We start from the raw sequence: 19,327 nt of genomic DNA, 5'->3' as shown, positions 1-19,327 counted from the left end.
CCTTTGCAGTATACAAAAGTCGTCTCTATTCAGCCCGGCCCATGGCTATACGTCGTCAAGCACGCAGTCTACGGGGGGTTCGCAAATTGTCTTCCACCTGAACGATCCACCTTGCTTGCTGCTATTCTCTGGTTTGGCAAGACTACGCCTTTGCGTGCAAATGTGATCGGAGATCCTCCATGAATAGATACGCTACGTTAACAGCTGGTTGCTGATGTTTCACAGTGAAGATCTTCAACACGTAAAAAATGAAAGTGTGATATTATACTCTAGAGACAAGTGTTTCTTCTTTGTAGATTTAAATAATCACCTATACTAAATTATCAATAATCCAACTCAAGTAATGTGATACTTTGGTATAAACTCCAGGCTCGGTTTCCGTACCGCAGGTTGCTACCCCGTATGAAACAACTCCGTATATCACATATCCACGTTTTCCAAAATACTGCAGTGGTCCTCCGCTGTCACCGTGGCAGTTGTCCGCCTTATCGTCACCGGCTCCAGCACACACCTGGCTGTTGTCCACCGACCAGGGCGTTTTCAATCGCTTCAACGTGTCGTTGCATCGGTTGAGATCCACGATCGGTATATAAGCATACCGCAATTGCTCAGATACGTCATTTTTGGTTTCGGTATAACCCCATCCAGAGATTGACATGCTTTTTGGAAGTTTATCCCTTGAAACCTCTGGCAGCGGAAGACAAATGGTGCGTACATCTGTGTGGAATAAACAAAGTTATGTCGTAAAGGGACATTTTATTATTCAGCTTGCTGTACTTACTATCGTTCAACTGGGCAGGCCTTTCCAACTTGACTAGAGCAATGTCATTCTTCTTCCGACTAGCACTGTATTTGTGCCTTATAAATCTTTCGACGGGAATATCCTGAGGAGGATCAGCGCATTCTTTTTCTCCATCCGGATAAACTTTGCAGTCTTCTTTTTTGGAAAGATCCGTTTCGCCAAGACGCACATACCATCTATTGATTCAACAAAGTTAGATCTCCAAAGTAATCATCAGTACACTTTGTTTCACTTACACTTTGATAAAGTTGCAATGAGCTGCCGTGAGAACGTACCGTTCCGCAATGAGACTTCCACCGCAGTGGAACTTCTCCTCGATGCCCCTAAGTAGTGCCATCCAAGGGAAATCGAAAATTTCGGCGATCTTGCCGTTGGCAATACGTGGTTTGCTTTGTTTGCCACATTGCTTCAAGTCCAGTAGGGCAACTCCTTTTTTGGGATTTCCAGCGTTGGGATCAGACCTCCCAGCTACTGGGCAGCACACCTTATGGATCTGAAAAGAAGAAACACATTGCTGTTCAATATTCAGCTATTTTATAGTGTACCAACACCACACAAATCTAATAAATTTTGATTTGTTTCAGCATTGTTTGTTAGTCAAATGGTATGGTAAATGTCATATTTAGCCGCTGGATGCCAGTACGAATACTGTTCCAGCCGCTCCTCTTTGGTAAATAGACACACGATTAGTCGTCGGATAGCTCGCTTTGTATGTGCTCTTTAAGCATTAGACGGTCATTGTGGTACGACTTGTTTGGGATACACCCAATAGGTTTTTAACTCGAACTTTCACAGGTTTTCAAAAACCACCTGACTCACAACTGGATAAAACTTGAAAGCATTATGGCCACGAGGCCGTCAATACGACAGCCACAGAGGTACTTGATAACACAAAAGGGGAATTAAAATAAAGGCTGGTTTGATGCGGAGTGCCTAAGAACGACAGTTGAGAAAAACAGGACCGGGAGCCGTGAGGTAGGTACCTCATATGGACTGCTGGCCCAGGAAGTCTTAGGTGAGGGTGTAGACGTGCAAGTGAGGCCTCTACACGACGATGTTATGTGACCGTTCTGGACGAGGTCACGACAGCGGAAGAGTTCGACTCGGCCATCATGAATCAAGGTACTTAATGGAGTTACTCCTAGAACCCGAGCGTGGAAGGTTGTCCATTTCAACAATAGGACCTTCAGTGACGCTATGGGGCTGAGCGGTGAGGAACTGGTTGCGGTTCTGTCTCGAGCGTGTGACCCTACCATACCGAGGAAGACGGGACCGCTGAATTGCAGGCCATAGGTACACTGCTCTTGTGAGCAAATTGTAGCCTTTCGAGCAACCTGCCTCAGGGCTAGAGGAAGACTACAAAGGGCTTGTTCAGCGGACCCATCGAGCTATTCAAAGAGGCGAGGCTGGCTCCAAACAAAGCTATCAAAGAGAGCAAGAAAGTCTGCTTCGGCAGACTACACCAGGGCGCCAACTCGAACCCATGGGGAGACACCTATCGTTTAGTGATGGTCAAAACAATAGCAGCGCTGGCTCCTCCCGAGCGATGTTCTATGAGGCTTAAGGTGATAATTGAAGTACTATTGTCGCACCAAGGTCCGACCCATTGGCCGCCAGCGGCGTGGGTAGGAGCAGACGACGAAGAGGTGACGAGGATTACGGTAGAGGGACTACTGACGGTGCAAAGCTACTGGAGAAATTAATCCGGCTCTCGCCGTATGTATGACACTTTCGGAGGTTATTAACACTGCAGAGGTCGCCATCCGATGCAAGCGGTGCGTCATCCGTTACTGCACAGTAATAACACTCGACGTGCGGAATGCGTTAACAGTGTCTGCCAAGCGGTGATCGCGAGCTCGTTGCTTCGACTGGGAGTATCAGTAGGGCTGTACAAGATTCTGGAAAGCAACTTCCGGAATCGAGTGCCAATCAACGAGACAGAGGAAGGCTTGGCCAGCGACCCCATCACGGCAGGTGTACGGCAGGGATACATTCTGGGTGCGCTGCTGGGGATTATGACGTACGATGGTATGCTGTAACCATTGCTTGGTTCCAGTTATTGTTTGCTGGCCCTGCCACAAGTCCGACATCCATTTTCCCTCAAGTATTAACCACTACGCCAATTGAAAAAATACACACACACTAATACTACAATGGGACAGTATCCGTGGATTGAAGAGTGTGAGAGCTGTACTCCATTCCCAATATGCTTATGGCTTGAGGGGTCGACTTTTGAGCGGTGTAAACGACGCTCTTAAGGCGTAAGATACTTCGTCGAGAGTTAATGCCGTTCACTCATAGGTGGAGTCACTGTCAAAAAACGTTTATGATTAACAATCAAAAACGATGTTTGGTAGCCTTTCGCTCCATCGGGAATTATAATTCCTTTAAAAGGCTTGTTACGAGAAGGTCAAGCCCTCTTTGTGCCTGGAATGTGGAAAGTGAAAGTAGTGCGCGATAGATAGATTTTTTTTAGAGGTGAAAGTTGAACCCTCTTTAAAGTGGAAGCACAGCCAAACAGACTGAACACTAGAGAAATGAGCACCGGTCATAACTTCAACGATCCATTTGAATTTGATTGATTGTGCGTTTCACAACAAGATGCGCTATCGTCGTCATCCTTCGAGCTTGACATTTCACTCCAGCTCCTTCTGGTGACAAAGTCATACGAAACATTGATTCGGGTAACATGCTTGCAAGATTGTGGTAGAGGAATTGGACCATGGATTTTTCAGAAAAATGTTCAAGCTGATTAGTCTGTTTATCTGTGGTGAAAGCGTTATATTAATGGTTTTGTTCTTTTTTGTATAGCTGGCTTTGTTTAAATTGTTAGTAACTATAAAAAGTTAGTGATTAAAAGTATGTTAGTATATCCACAATCTCGACAGGCAGAAGGACAGTGGTGAGAAGTGACCATCTCGAGAGGCATCCAGTCCGGGTTCGACAGATCGCCATTTTGGACGTCCCGCAAGTTCCTTTACAAAGCGGATACGCTCCCCAATTGTCCGTGACGACAGCCATCGCCAAGCGGAGGTCATTATCCTCGATTGTAGTGACATTGCTTCGTCACTGGCCTCACCGAATAGCACCTTCATCGAGAATTGGAGGTTCGACCTTCTGGCACCCCGCCGGCAAATCCGTTTCCATCGTTTCCGTTTTCTGGCACCCCACTGGAAACCTCGTGCCCATCGCAATCGCCTTCCACTGGGACACCACAGTGCTGCATCGCAACCGTCTTCTGGCACTCCGCCGGTACCACAGTGCTGCATCGCAGCCGTCTTCCAGCAATCCGTTGACGGCGATAGCAGCACTGTTGAGGATGGTTCAGAATAGCTCTAGGGTGTGCTTCAACAAGCGCAGGCCGCTGGAAAACGTTGGGGTTTCAATACTGCGACACGGAAGTCCAGGTCAGGGTGTCGGCGTTGAACGCAAACTACAGCGCCCAAAAGCTGGAGAGTACTGATGACTGATGTGCCTGAGAGCCATCTTCGTATACCGCACCGTATATTACTAGGCGGCAGGCGTACTCGTGGATTCAATGCCCATCAAACTGGTTATCAAGGAGACGAGGAGTGCTACGCTCTCAGGGGAACCGGGAATGTGTGGATTAGCAGACCTCAGGAAGTGCCAGGGGGGTCTCCAGTAGCCATGCGAGCGAAGGCGTGGGATTGCCAATCCGGAGATGGCGAGTTCGATTCTCGGTCCGGTCTAGGATGTTTTCGGGTTGGAAACATTCTCGACACACAAGATAGAGTAGAGTGGGGCAAGAGTGCGCGTGGGGTAAGAGTACGTTTTCGATTTTTGAAGTAATAAAAAGATAAACTAGCAGCACTGCATCAGTTTGACAGGTATTCTGGCCAACTATTATCATAATGTAATTGTGAACGATTTGAATAAACAACAAGGGAGATATGGAGTTAGATAATTTTTTGGTCACTTTACTAAAAATAATTATGTTTTCGCAACTAGTATTTCATTACCATATATACGTTCAATCAGGTGAACATTATACCAGTTCGATAACCTATTGTATAGAGTACTTTATGGTACAGAACACCAATCCGGTTGGTTTTCCAAGAAGTCAAAACCATTACTTGAATAATTTTTGGGACTGTGGGGTAAAAGTACGCAGGAACCGGTGGGGCAAGAGTACGCATATGAATCTTCAAGTTATGATGTCAAACCCGTATCTCCGGCCGAAATAAGACTTCTTTCAAAGCGTAAAGATCCACAACTAAGAAAAAAGGGACAGAATTCGAAATTATCACAAGTTTTTAGGATAAGTTGAAGAAATTCGGTGTTAGAAAGTACTTAGCGAACAAAGCACTGAAGCGAAATAATGAAATTGTATTAGGACCTGTTGTACACCTAAACACAGTAAAAAAAAAAATCATCTAAATGATAATTTCATTAAATCAAAAGAAACATTCATAAATTACGCAATGTTTAGCTGGGAGGGGTTGTGAGTTGTGTGACGATCCATATAATTTTTAGAGGATTCATACAAATAGTGTAAGATAGGGAGGGTGATGAAATAGCCAGAATTTTACGTTACGTGATTGGTAGACTTTCTTTAAGGAAAATCCCTTTGAATACGCCACGCGAAACCTGATATATATTTTACCTCTGTAGTTTTTGTATATATAAAAAACAATGGTTTTTCATATAAAAGTGCACATTTTGGACCCCTTCCCTTTAAGAGTTGCGTAATCTTTAAACATTCCTAATATATGCTCATTAAACATCAATTAAATGTTATGAACTCTTATTTTTGTTAATATATACTTGAAGCAAATGATTGAAAAAATGCGTACTCTTACCCCACCAATGCGCACTTTTACCCACCGGTGGGGTAAGAGTGCGTTTTCACTGTCTTGCAATAAGGGTTCTACTAAAACGAATCTCAATAATTTCAATATTTTTCCACTGGGTAACATAAAGGAAGAGTATATGAATCATCGACACTGATTTGATATGCAGAAGCTTGCTTAATAAGGGCCACATGATCGATTGAAAACTAAGTGCGTACTCTTGCCCCACTCTACTCTACATACTCATGCAATGGCGGGCAAGCTTTCACTTAATAACTGAGGAAATGCTAATCGAACACTAAGTTGAAAAGCAGGCCAAGTTCCAGTTGGAACGTAGAGCCGTTGGAGAAAAAGAAAGAGAAAAAAAAGAATGAAGAGCCAAACATTAGCTTGACCCAGTTCTTAACAGGCCACGGATGCTTCAGGTGATACCTGCACAGGTTCGGACATGTGGCGTTTATCGCATGCCCGCGATGTCTAGATGTGGCAGCTAAGCCCATCCTGTTCATAAGTCCCCGGTGCGAATTGGAGAGGAGTACGATGTTGAAAAAAAACTCAACCGGCTTGAGAAACGAGGGTACGATGAAAAAATGCTATCGGAGGCAGAGGGAAGCTTTGCCAGAATGGATTCACGGAAGTTTTACAAAACCGTCAACAATATGCGCCAGTAATGATCAATGACAGCTGCCCAAATCTATTGACCGATCGAGCAAGGCGGCTGCTTGGAGCACTTTGAGTTATGGTTGAATATAGACGAACGAACAGAAAGAGCATGAACAGAAGCACGATTGAGGATGATGGCAGTGGCGCCATCCACTCTAGAAGAAGCTATATCACTTCTTCTGTCCAAGAGCCGAAGAACGGTAGGGCCGCTGGGAAGGACGGAATCCATGCCGAGCTTATGAAATTTGGGAGACACCAGCTGATCGAAAAGAAAATCCACCAAGCGATTGAAATGATTTGGAAGGGAGAAGGAATACTTAGCTGACTTGATGGCCACTTATGCTCTATGAAATATAATACTCATCAATACTGCCTACAAGGAACTCTCTTGAATTCTGTTTATCCGACTGTGCCGTTTGCTGCGAATACCAAAGCGGGAGGACGAGAGTGGACCACAGGTTTTCTCTGCGACAAATCCTTGACCAATTCCGACGATAAAAATAATTTTATTGAGACCGACCCCTGAAAGTGAAGTTTTGCCTTTCTTGTATACAAAGTATACGTAAAGGCTATATGTTCGCTCCAAAAACAAACTTTTTATAGGAGGCTTAGAGACCCATAGTGTTATATACCAAGGTGATGTCTGTTTGTGTGTATGTGCGCAAAAGTTCGCAAAAAGTCTCGCTCATTTTTCAGGCACTTACCCTTAACCAATTTGCTCACAACATAGCATTCGACGCAGAATCCTGTCCCATTGTTTCCTATTGAAAATCGACCGGATCGGACTATGGACTTAGAAGCTATGGCCAAAATACTTTTTACCTTTCTCGTATACTAAGTATACACTTTGAGCTACATGTTCGCTAAAAAAAAACTTTATATGAGGCCCGGAGACCCATAGTGTTATATACCGATCGGCTCGGCTCGACAAATTGAGGTGATGTCTGTGTATGTATGTGTGTGTATGTGCGAAAAATGTCTCAAAAAGTCTAGTTCATTTTTAAAGCTTTTATCTTTAACTAATTTGCTTGCAACAAGTTGCCTTCCTGTGCCTTCCATTGTTTCCTATTGAAAACTGACCAGATCGGATTATAGGCTCAGAGCTTATGTCCAAAATACATTTTCTTTGGAAGAGTACGTGTGAAAAAATCTAGCACACTTTTTTGGCACTTATCCTTAACCGATTGCCTCGCAAAAAGTAGCTTTCGTCGGAGAATCTCGTCCCATTGCTTTTCTATGGGGACGATTCTTTCCAGTACTGCCACCTGGAAAAGTCTCGAAAATCATGGAAATTTGATATGGCATGTAGAAAATGAGAATTAGAACGTTATAATTTGTTTTTCGCCAAACAATTTTTAGTTTGTGGGATTAGAAATTAAACAAACTAAAGCATTAACTGCTTATTTGAAAAAAAAAATATAAAAATCGAGATAGCATGTCTATTTAGTGTAATTTAAAAATTCTAACACCAATAAACAAATTTTTTTTTGAAAAAAAAATCCTAATTTTTTGTTTTATAACAAAAATATACTTCATTTCCCATATTGCACCATGTGAAACTTTAATGATTCTACTTTTTCTCTCGATTACAGCTAGCAGTCTTCTCCTTCCCTATTAAGAACTGGGCTTACGGGATTAGAAGCTATGGTCAAAATACATTTTTTACGTAAAAAAATCTCGCCAACTCAATCAACGGTCCATCAACCGACAACAAATTGTGTGAGGCGGAGAACCCTGTCCGATTGTTTTCCATTGAAAATTGGGCTGATCTGACTCTGGGCTCGGAAGTTTTGGCCAATATACTTTTTTTTACAAAAAAATACAAACTTTTTCTAAGAGGGGAGACAAATTTTTTTATTCGTAAAATGCATTTTAAAAATTCACTTGTTTTTGGGACACTTAGTCTTAACTTGTTTACTCACAAAAAGTAGTATAGGACGTCGATTCCTGGTTCATTATTTCCTATTAAAAATCAGACTAAGTTGTGGTCAAAATACAATGTTTTATATGCAAAATGCTTTTCAAAAACTCATTCATTTTACGCGCATTTATCCTTAACCGATTTATTGCAAAAATGACCATAAAAGTTATATCCAGAATATGAGGTATTAAAATCTAACTCATTTTTCGAGCACGTTCAAAGAGAGATCTGAGTAGGCAAAGCCGCGTAGTCGATAGCAGTTCTATTCTGCTGTTAGGTTTGTTTCCATGAATATTATTAAAATGTGAATTCGTGACTAGGGAAGATCCATTAATTACGTAACGCAAAAATTGGACTTTTTCGACCCCTCCCCTCACCACTATGTCGCTTCTCAATTTTTTTTATGGATCGTCATACTTCACTCAACCCCCCTCCCCCTCTAAGCGTTACGTAATTTGTGGACGTTCCCCTAGTGAAGTCTCAATAGAATATCAAGTGTCATCGACAAATACAGATTGAAAATTTTCACGTCAAGTAAAAAAAAGTCACGCTCCTTCGGCACAGAAATATTCCATAAAGGAGAGGCGGAGCAACTTTAATGTTCATAGAAATGAGCCTTTATTTATCTTAAATTTTTCGATTGATATTTTTCATAACTCATGTTCAACTTGAATTCCGTGAATATAATTAAAACCTTGAAATCCAAAAATCGCTAGCTCGGATGACGGAATTTTGAAACCTTTTGTAGGACTAATTATTCATACATCAGAATAAGCGACTCAATTGGTGTGTGAGTTAGGAGATGACGCAATTTCAAGTATCAAGTCGCCTAGTTAGCTTCCGGCGTAACCCACTTCTATCTAGGGACTGTCCATATACCACGTGGACAGTTAAGGGGAGAGGGTATGGCGAATATCCACAGTCCCATACAAATTTCTTAAAATTATATGAACAGTTGTCCACGCTGGGGAGGGGCCAAAACCTGTCCACGTGGCCAAACCTAATAAGTTTGGATTGAGGTATTTGAGCTAATTTTGCCCTTAGTTTGAATTATCATTAAACGAATAAATTTCATCAATAATGAGCGTTTGTGGTTTCAAGGGAAAGTTATCATGTAATCCCATTTTCTACTTTTTACTATTATCCGATGATGATTAAGAACGCCAAAATAATAATTTAAATAGGATGTAGTTGGTCAAGAATGCTTCCTACATACGTTTGAACATGGACAAGAGGTTTTCTAAAAAGTGACGCTTATAGTCTGTTTAGATCTCTAGATGTTGAACGTCAACTTTGACTTCAGAGCCTTCTTATTATAGCTTTATCCCGATATTGCTTGTAGTCGGAATTGGCTCTCCACAAAAGTTTCAACATTCTGAATATTTCAAAGACACCGTGATGTTTTTTTTCAGATTTTTGGAACATGTGTAAATTGACTATTTTTGGTTTTATTCTTTCAAAAATGGACACATTCAGGCTTCCTGATCGATTATTTGTTTACTGAATTTAACTTCGTATAAATTATTTTCAGTTCTTTGCATTAAGGTCACTCCTGACGGAATCTAAGTTTCAAAGTGCTCGCGTTTTCAGGGCACACCACTAGATATGGAGGCAACGTACAACTGTCATTTTGTTGATTTAGCTTTTGCTGCATCGTAGCATGCGTGAAAAAATAAAAATGACAGTTGTGATTACTTCCATGTGCTGCGTGAACGCGAACCTTATTTTGATGGCTATACACAGGGACAGATTTAGGGAGGCGGGGGCGTTGGGGCCGTGGCCCCCCACAAATCCTATGTACCAAAACCAACCTTTATTGCACATTTTGCCCCCTCCCCCAGCTGTCGGCCCAGGGGCCCCCTTCCGGCTAAATCCGGCCCTGTATACATAAAAAAACCTGAAAGAAATAATATCCACGATTTCCGTGAACAATCCTTTTTGTTATTATATGTTCGCAAAGTTTTTTTTTTCTCTTTTTCCAAAATTATAGCTGTCAATGCCGCAGCCAAATTGCCTTTTTTTGCGGGTAGTTTAAAAGGGTTTCCCTATACTCTTAAATAGCTTTATGGAACGTACACACGGTCAAGCAGTTTGACCAACCTTGACTCCACCTCTCGTTTATTCAAACATCCATCAAGCTTCACCAACAGCGACACGAACAATCAATTTATTCCAACAACAACCAACCAACCAACAATATCACACACGAACGACCGAAGTTCCAACTTGAGCACCAACCATCTAAAAATATATAGGGGTTTGTGCAACTTCACTACAAATGCTCAAACATGTTCGGCGAACCTTGACTCCGCTCTCAACAGCTCAAACCAAAATCAAACCGTTTTGATTTTTTTCAACCGAGCCGCCAACTGTCAAATGGTTGTTCGAACAACTTCACACACGTTCAAACAAAGCAGCAACCGAAGCGTTTTCTTGGGGGCGGAGTCAATGTTCGTCAAACTGCTTGACTGGTGTGTACGTTGCATTTGTGGTTATCGAGAGAGGGAAAAGATATTTTAATTACCAGACTGTCGCTTCGGTTCCATTTGTTCTGCTGTCCGAAACATGTGTGGTATCTAACTGTCAAATCGTGTGTATTTTTCCTTCATTGACATTTAGATCCCCTATCCTCGCCAGCAAAAGATGTTCCGGACAGCGACGACAGCGACAATCTTTATCTGGTACCTAAAATATCTTTTAGAGAGGGCCACTTGGTCATACAGATATGTTCCGTTTCTATCAACACGGTCGGCGAGTTTCAGTTGATAAAATCAGACAGTGACACTCTTATAGTAGTCATCAGAAGGTAGTCATGTAATAGTGGGTTTTATTATTTATTCTTCTAATTTGATCTTGAAAACCGCTTCTAGAGTGGAATAAAACTTGAAATGTTACTTGGGGCATAAAACAAAGTGCGAAAGCGATGATGTCTGATTAAAATAAAGGATAAGACTCGCAAAGTACATCTTAATGAAAACATGTCGAAGCGTTGCAAGTTTCTCTTTATTGTAAATGATATCATTTGATCATTACAATATTTCCCTAGAGACATGTAAAATCTATGTTTTTGCCAAAAATCCCAGTATATAAAGATTCTTGGTTATAATTTGACCACGCAGAAAAAAAAACTATAATTGCGGCAATCATGATCTAGGGTAACTGTGCCAGTTTTGTCCATGTTCCTAATTTGGTCAGTTTCTAGCATTACTCCAAAAATAAAGCAATTTTCTAGGGTATTATTAGTCCCAACTGAAGATATATCCCTTATCTTTCTTCGCTGTTGAAACTGATCGATATTTTTTTTGAAAATATGCATTTTTAGGTTGGCCAGGCACTGAGGTGGCCAAAACTGGTACACTTTCCCTCCCGCTCACACTAACTTTCTCTATTTCGAGCTCTCGGCAAATTGGGCACCGCTGTAGCTCAGTAAATTTCAAAACTGAACTTCGCCAGAAAATTTCGTTTATTACTGATTCTCAGCAGAATATTTGCTGTATCTCGGCAACTGAAACGTCACTTTTACTGAGATCTCGGCAAAAAGCATGTTTGCTGAAACTCGGCGGTGCCCACCTCGGGAAAATAATCAAAAAATGCTGAGATCTCGGCGAAAAAAATTAAGTTTGTAGGATGATTATTCCCGTATTTATCTCAATTTGCCTCTCTTCAATGAACATACCTTGCCAGATCCTCGGTCCTCTGATCCACCAGAACCGCGATAGTACACCGTGAGTACGTTCTGCGGCCATGTTTTATGCGATGTACCCACGTAATTTGTGAACTCGGGACATTCCTTCAACGCTATACATTTCTCCGGCGCACTGCACTGTTTAACTTTTTGACCGAGCACTACTGTTGTAGGAAGGCAGACGAGTACGCTACCGGCAATTAGCAAAAACATTCGCAGCTTCATGCTGCGGACTTTCCTATCGCGAGCTACTAACGACACACTGGATCCGATAACAAACGTCTCGATCTCGTTCAAAATGCCTTTCGCACGCTGCTCAGATCTGCGAAGCGCCGTTTGATCCCAACCGTGCTTAAAATCTAACTGACGATGTACGCCATTCTGGAACTGGTTTTTAATGAACGTTCCTGACGTGTGAGTTAGAGATGACGCAATTTCAAGTATCAAGTCGCCTAGTTAGCTTCCGGCGTAACCCACTTCTATCTAGGGACTGTCCATATACCACGTGGACAGTTTAGGGGGAGGGGGGTATGGCGAATGTCCACGGTCCATACAAATTTCTTAAAATTTATATGAGCAGTTGTCCACGCTGGGGAGGGGGCCAAAAACCATCAGGATTTGGATTGAGGTATTTGAGCTAATTTTGCCCTTAGTTTGAATTATCATTAAACGAATAAATTTCATCAATAATGAGCGTTTGTGGTTTCAAGGAAAGTTATCATGTAATCCCATTTTCTACTTTTTACTATTATCCGATGATGATTAAGAACGCCAAAATAATAATTTAAATAGGATGAGTTTCAAGAATGCTTCCTACATACGTTTGAACATGGACAAGAGGTTTTCTAAAAAGTGACGCTTATAGTCTGTTTAGATCTCTAGATGTTGAACGTCAACTTTGACTTCAAGAGCCTTCTTATTATAGCTTTATCCCGATATTGCTTGTAGTCGGAATTGGCTCTCACAAAAGTTTCAACATTCTGAATATTCAAAGACGCCGTGGTTTTTTTTTCAGATTTTGGAACATGTAAATTGACTATTTTTGGTTTTTATTCTTTCAAAATGGAACATTCAGGCTTCTGATCGATTATTTGTTTACAATTTAACTTCGAAAATTATTTTCAGTTCTTTGCATTAAGGTCACTCCTGACGGAATCTAAGTTTCAAAGTGCTCGCGTTTTCGGGAAGGAATACTTAGCTGACTTTGATGGCCACTTATGCTCTATGAAATATAATACTCATCAATACTGCCTACAAGGGACTCTCTTGAATTCTGTTTATCCGACTCAAAAGTGCTGTTTGCTTGCGAATACCAAAGCGGGAGGATTTGAGAGAGTGGACCACAAGGTTTTCTTCATGGACAAATCCTTGACCAAATTCGGACGATAAAAATAATTTTTATCGAAACTGACCCCTGAAAGTGAAGTTTTGGCTCTTCTTGTATACAAAGTATACGTAAAGGCTATATGTTCGCTCCAAAAACAAACTTTTTATAGAGAGGCCTCGAGACCCATAGTGTTATATACTACAAGGTGATGTCTGTTTGTGTGTATGTGCGCAAAAGTTCGCAAAAAAGTCTCGCTTCATTTTTCAAAGGCACCTCTACCCTTAATCCAATTTGCCTTCACAACATAGCATTCGGACGCAGAATCCTGTCCCATTGTTTCCTATTGAAATTGGCCAGATCGGATTATGGGGTTAGGAAGCTATGGCTAAAATACTTTTTTACCTTTCTCGTATACTAAGTATACGCACAGGCTATAATATGTTAAGCGCTAAAAAAAACTTTATATAAGGAGGCCCGGAGACCCATAGTATACCGATCGGCTCGGCTCGACAAATTGAGGTGATGTCTGTGTATGTATGTGCGCAAAATGTCTCAAAAAGTCTAGTTCATTTTTAAAGCTTTTATCTTTAACCAATTTGCTTGCAACAAAGTTGCCTTCCTGTGCCTTCCATTGTTTCCTATTGAAAACTGACCAGATCGGATTATGGGCTCAGAGGTTATGTCCAAAATACATTTTCGGAAGAGTACGTGTGAAAAAATCTAGCACACTTTTTTGGCACTTATCCTTAACCGATTGCCTCGCAAAAAGTAGCTTTCGTCGGAGAATCTCGTCCCATTGCTTTTCTATGGGGACGATTCTTTTACCAGTACTGCCACCTAGAAAAGTCTCGAGAAAATCATGGAAATTTGATATGGCATGATATAGAAAATGAGAAATAAAATGCCTCTAGAACGTTATAATTTGTTTTTGGCCAAACAATTTTTAGTTTGTGGGGTTAGAAATTCAACAATCTAAAGCATTAACTGCTTATTTGAAAAAAAAAAAAATATATGTAGGGGTCGAGATAGCATGTCTATTTTGTGTGATTACAAAATTCTAACCCCTATAACCATGATTTTTTTTTTGAAAAGAAATCTTAAATTTTTGTTTTATAACAAAAATATACTTCATTTCCCATTCCGCACCATCTGAAATTTTAATGATTCTACTTTTTCTCTCAATGACAGCTGGCGGTCTTCTCCTTCTCTATCAAGAACTGAGCGCACGGAATCAGAAACTATGGTCAAAATACATTTTTTACGTAAAAAAATCTCGCCAACTTTTCAATCAACCATCCATCAACCGACAGCAAATTGTGTTCAGGGGAATCCTGTCCGATTGTTTCCCATTGAAAATTGGGCTGATCGGACTCTGGGCTCGGAAGTTTTGGCCAATATACTTTTTTTTTTACAAAAAATACAAACTTTTTTTAAGAGGCCCGGAGACTATTTTTTTATTTGTAAAATGCATTTAAAAAATTCACTTATTTTTGGGACACTTAGTCTTAACTTGTTTACTCCCAAAAAGTTGTATAGGACGGCGAATCCTGTTTCATTATTTACTATTAAAAATCAGACTAAGTTGTGGTCAAAATACAATGTTTATATATGCAGAATGCGTTTCAAAAACTCATTCATTTTACGCGCATTTATCCTCAACTGATTTGTTGTACAAAACGACTCATAAAAAGTTATATCCAGAATATGAGGTATTAAAAATCTAACTCATTTTTTCGAGCAACGTTCCAAAGAGAGATCTGAGTAGGCAAAGTCATGTAGTCGATATAGAAGTTCTATTCTGCTGTTACAGGGTTTGTTTCCATGTGCATATTATTAAAATGTGAATTCGTGACTAGGGAAGATCCATTAATTACGTAACGCAAAAATTGGACTTTTTCGACCTCCCCTCACCCCTATGACGCTTCTCAATTTTTTTTATGGATCGTCATACTTCACTCAACCCCCTCCCCCTCTAAACGTTACGTAATTTGTGGACGTTCCCCTAGTGAAGTCTCAATAGAATACCAAGTGTCATCGACAAATACGGCTTGAAAATTTTCTCAAGTCCTTCGGCACAGACATATTCCATAAAGGAGAGGCGAAGCAACTTCAATGTTCATAGAAATGAGCCTTTATTTATCTTAAATTTTTCGATTGATATTTTTCATAACTCATGTTCAACTTGAATTCCGTGAATATAATTAAAACCTTGAAATCCAAAAATCGCTAGCTCGGATGACGGAATTTTGAAACCTTTTGTAGGACTAATTATTCATACATCAGAATAAGTTGACTCAATTGGTGTGAGTTAGAGATGACGTACTCAAGTATCAAGTCGCCTAGTTAGCTTCCGGCGTAACCCACTTCTATCTAGGGACTGTCCATATACCACGTGGACAGTTTAGGGGGAGGGGGGTATGGCGAATGTCCACGGTCCATACAAATTTCTTAAAAATTATATGAACAGTTGTCCACGCTGGGGAGGGGGCCAAAACCTGTCCACGTGGCCAAACCTAATAGGATTTGGATTGAGGTATTTGAGCTAATTTTGCCCTTAGTTTGAATTATCGTTAAACGAATAAATTTCATCAATAATGAGCGTTTGTGGTTTCAAGGGAAAGTTATCATGTAATCCCATTTTCTACTTTTTTACTATTATCCGATGATGATGAAGAACGCCAAAATAATAATTTAAATAGGATGTAGTTGGTCAAAAATGCTTCCTACATACGTTTGAACATGAACAAGAGGTTTTCTAAAAGGTGACGCTTATAGTCTGTTTAGATCTCTAGATGTTGCACGTCAACTTTGACTTCAAGAGCCTTCTTATTATAGCTTTATCCCGATATTGCTTGTAGTCGGAATAGGCTCTCACAAAAGTTTCAACATTCTGAATATTTCAAAGACACCGTGATGTATTTTTTTTTTCAGATTTTGGAACATGTGTAAATTGACTATTTTTGGTTTTTATTCTTTCAAAAATGGACACATTCAGGCTTCTGATCGATTATTTGTTTACAATTTAACTTCGTATAAAATTATTTTCAGTTCTTTGCATTAAGGTCACTCCTGACGGAATCTAAGTTTCAAAGTGCTCGCGTTTTCGGGGGCACACCACTAGATATGGAGGCAACGTACAACTGTCATTTTTGTTGATTTAGCTTTGCTGCATCGTAGCATGCGTGAAAAAATAAAAATGACAGTTGTGAGTTGCTTCCGTAACGCGTGAACGCGAACCTTATTTTGATGGCTATTCACAGGGACAGATTTAGGGAGGCGGGGGCGTTGGGGCCGTGGCCCCCCACAAATCCTATGTACCAAAACCAACCTTTATTGCACATTTTGCCCTCCCCAGCTGTTGGCCCAGGGGCCCCTTCCGGCTAAATCCGGCCCTGTATACATAAAAAAACCTGAAAGAAATAATATCCACGATTTCCGTGAACAATCCTTTTTGTTATTATATGTTCGCAAAGTTTTTTTTTTCTCTTTTTCCAAAATTATAGCTGTCAATGCCGCAGCCAAATTGCCTTTTTTTGCGGGTAGTTTAAAAGGGTTTCCCTATACTCTTAAAAAGCTTTATGGAACGTACACACGGTCAAGCAGTTTGACCAACCTTGACTCCACCTCTCGTTTATTCAAACATCCATCAAGTTTCACCAACAGCGACACGAACAATCAATTTATTCAACCAACAATATCACACACGAACGACCGATGCGCCAACTTGAGCACCAACCATCAAAAAATATATGGGGGTTTGTGCAACTTCACTACAAATGCTTAAACATGTTCGGCGAACCTTGACTCCACCCCCGACAACTCAAACTAAAATCAAACCGTTTTAATTTTTTCCAACCGAGCCGCCAACTGTCAAATGGTTGTTCGATCAACTTCACACACGTTCAAACAAAGCAGCAACCGAAGCGTTTTCTTGGGGGCGGAGTCAATGTTCGTCAAACTGCTTGACTGGTGTGTACGTTGCATTTGTGGTTATCGAGAGAGGGAAAAGATATTTTAATTACCAGACTGTCGCTTCTGGTTCCATTTGTTCTGCTGTCCGAAACATGTGTGGTATCTAACTGTCAAATCGTGTATTTTTCCTTCATTGACATTTAGATCCCCTATCCTCGCCAGCAAAAGATGTTCCGGACAGCGACGACAGCGACAATCTTTATCTGGTAACTAAAATATCTTTTAGAGAGGGCCACTTGGTCATACAGATATGTTCCGTTTCTATCAACACGGTCGGCGAGTTTCAGTTGATAAAATCGGAACAGTGACACTCTTATAGTAGTCATCAGAAGGTAGTCATGTAATAGTGGGTTTTATTATTTATTTTTCTAATTTGATCTTGAAAACCGCTTCCAGAGTGGAATAAAACTTGAAATATTACTTGGGGCATAAAACAAAGTGCGAAAACGATGATGTCTGATTAAAATAAAGGATAAGACTCGCAAAGTACATCTGAATGAAAACATGCCGAAGAGTTTGTTGTAAATGATATCATTTGATCGTACAATATTTCCCTAGAGACATGTAAAATCTATGTTTTTGCCAAAAATCCCAGTATATAAAGATTCTTGGTTATAATTTGACCACACAGAAAAAAAACTATAATTGCGGCAATCATGATCTAGGGTAACTGTGCCAGTTTTGTCCATGTTCCTAATTTGGTCAGTTTCTAGCATTACTCCAAAAATAAAGCAATTTTCTAGGGTATTATTAGTTCCAACTGGAGATATATCCCTTATCTTTCTTCGATGCTGAAACTGATCGATATTTTTTTTTTTGAAAATATGCATTTTTTAGGGTTGGCCAGGCACTGAGGTGGCCAAAACTGGTACACTTTCCCTCCCGCTCACACTAACTTTCTCTATTTCGAGCTCGGCAAAATTGGGCACCGCTGTAGCTCAGTAAATTTCAAAACTGAACTTCGCCAGAAAATTTCGTTTATTACTGATTCTCAGCAGAATATTTGCTGTATCTCGGCAACTGAAACGTCACTTTTACTGAGATCTCGGCAAAAAGCATGTTTGTTGAAAACTCGGCGGTGCCCACCTCGGGAAAATAATCAAAAAATGCTGAGATCTCGGCGAAAAAAATTAAGTGTGTAGGATGATTATTCCCGTATTTATCTCAATTTGCCTCTCTTCAATGAACATACCTTGCCAGATCCTCGGTCCTCTGATCCACAGAACCGCGATAGTACACCATTGAGTACGTTCTGCGGCCATGTTTTATGCGATGTACCCACGTAATTTGTGAACTCGGGACATTCCTTCAACGCTATACATTTCTCCGGCGCACTGCACTGTTTAACTTTTTGACCGAGCACTACTGTTGTAGGAAGGCAGACGAGTACGCTACCGGCAATTAAAAAACATCTTCGCAGCTTCATGCTGCGGACTTTCCTATCGCGAGCTACTAACGACACACTGGATCCGATAACAAACGTCTCGATCTCGTTCAAAATGCCTTTCGCACGCTGCTCAGATCTGCGAAGCGCCGTTTGATCCCATCCGTGCTTAAAATCTAACTGACGATGTACGCCATTCTGGAACTGGTTTTTAATGAACGTTCCTGACGTTTTTTGTTCGCTAACCGGTGGTGTGGCGAAGCACAGATTAACTGAGCGTCGGGGGTGTGCGCCATGCGATTTCAATAAAGACACAGAGAATCATATTAGGTGACGCACTGTCGTATCGAAATTTTATGAGGAAATTCCAGGAATCTTGATCGACACAGTGGATCTGTTTGTTTATGAAAAACTGGAATATCTTCATAATAAGTAAATACCCTATCTCGAATAATTTGTTATACAGTCGCATTTTACAATGCTAAATATTGACGATCTTTGCAGTCACCCTTAACTTGCGGCTTTTTTCCTACAGAAAAGTTGTACATACTGGAAGGTTATTTTTTCATAGCAAAAACAAACCTTTTACAATTAACAACCCACAGGAACAACCATGTTTCAAATGGGGGAAAATGGTCAATATGCGCCCCGTAGACAAATATGAATTTAACGGTGAATCAACAAGAAAATTGTTTTTTCAACAACACATTGCAAGTAAATTGTTTCATCTGTTAACGCAGATATTGATTTCAGATTTATCAC

The 19,327-nt window shown here is 40.6% G+C and overlaps 1 protein-coding gene across 1 annotated transcript; it reads right to left on the bottom strand.

Annotated features, from left to right (window-relative positions):
- Nucleotides 1–135: 135 nt before the first annotated feature.
- On the bottom strand, nt 136–18,818 carry LOC134216651 (CLIP domain-containing serine protease HP8-like). The gene is made up of 4 exons (XM_062695500.1): nt 18,374–18,818; nt 1,039–1,295; nt 782–978; nt 136–717 (listed from the first exon to the last, which is right to left on the bottom strand). Exons 1-4 carry the CDS (start codon nt 18,605–18,607, stop codon nt 311–313), a joined length of 1,095 nt encoding a protein of 364 aa, XP_062551484.1. The 5' UTR covers nt 18,608–18,818; the 3' UTR covers nt 136–310.
- Between the last annotated feature and the right edge of the window lie 509 nt (nt 18,819–19,327).

Source organism: Armigeres subalbatus, chromosome 2 (assembly GCF_024139115.2).
Source record: "Armigeres subalbatus isolate Guangzhou_Male chromosome 2, GZ_Asu_2, whole genome shotgun sequence".
Lineage (NCBI taxonomy): Eukaryota > Metazoa > Arthropoda > Insecta > Diptera > Culicidae > Armigeres > Armigeres subalbatus.
Note: the sequence above shows the minus strand (reverse complement) of the source record. Positions and strands in the feature narration are given on the sequence as shown.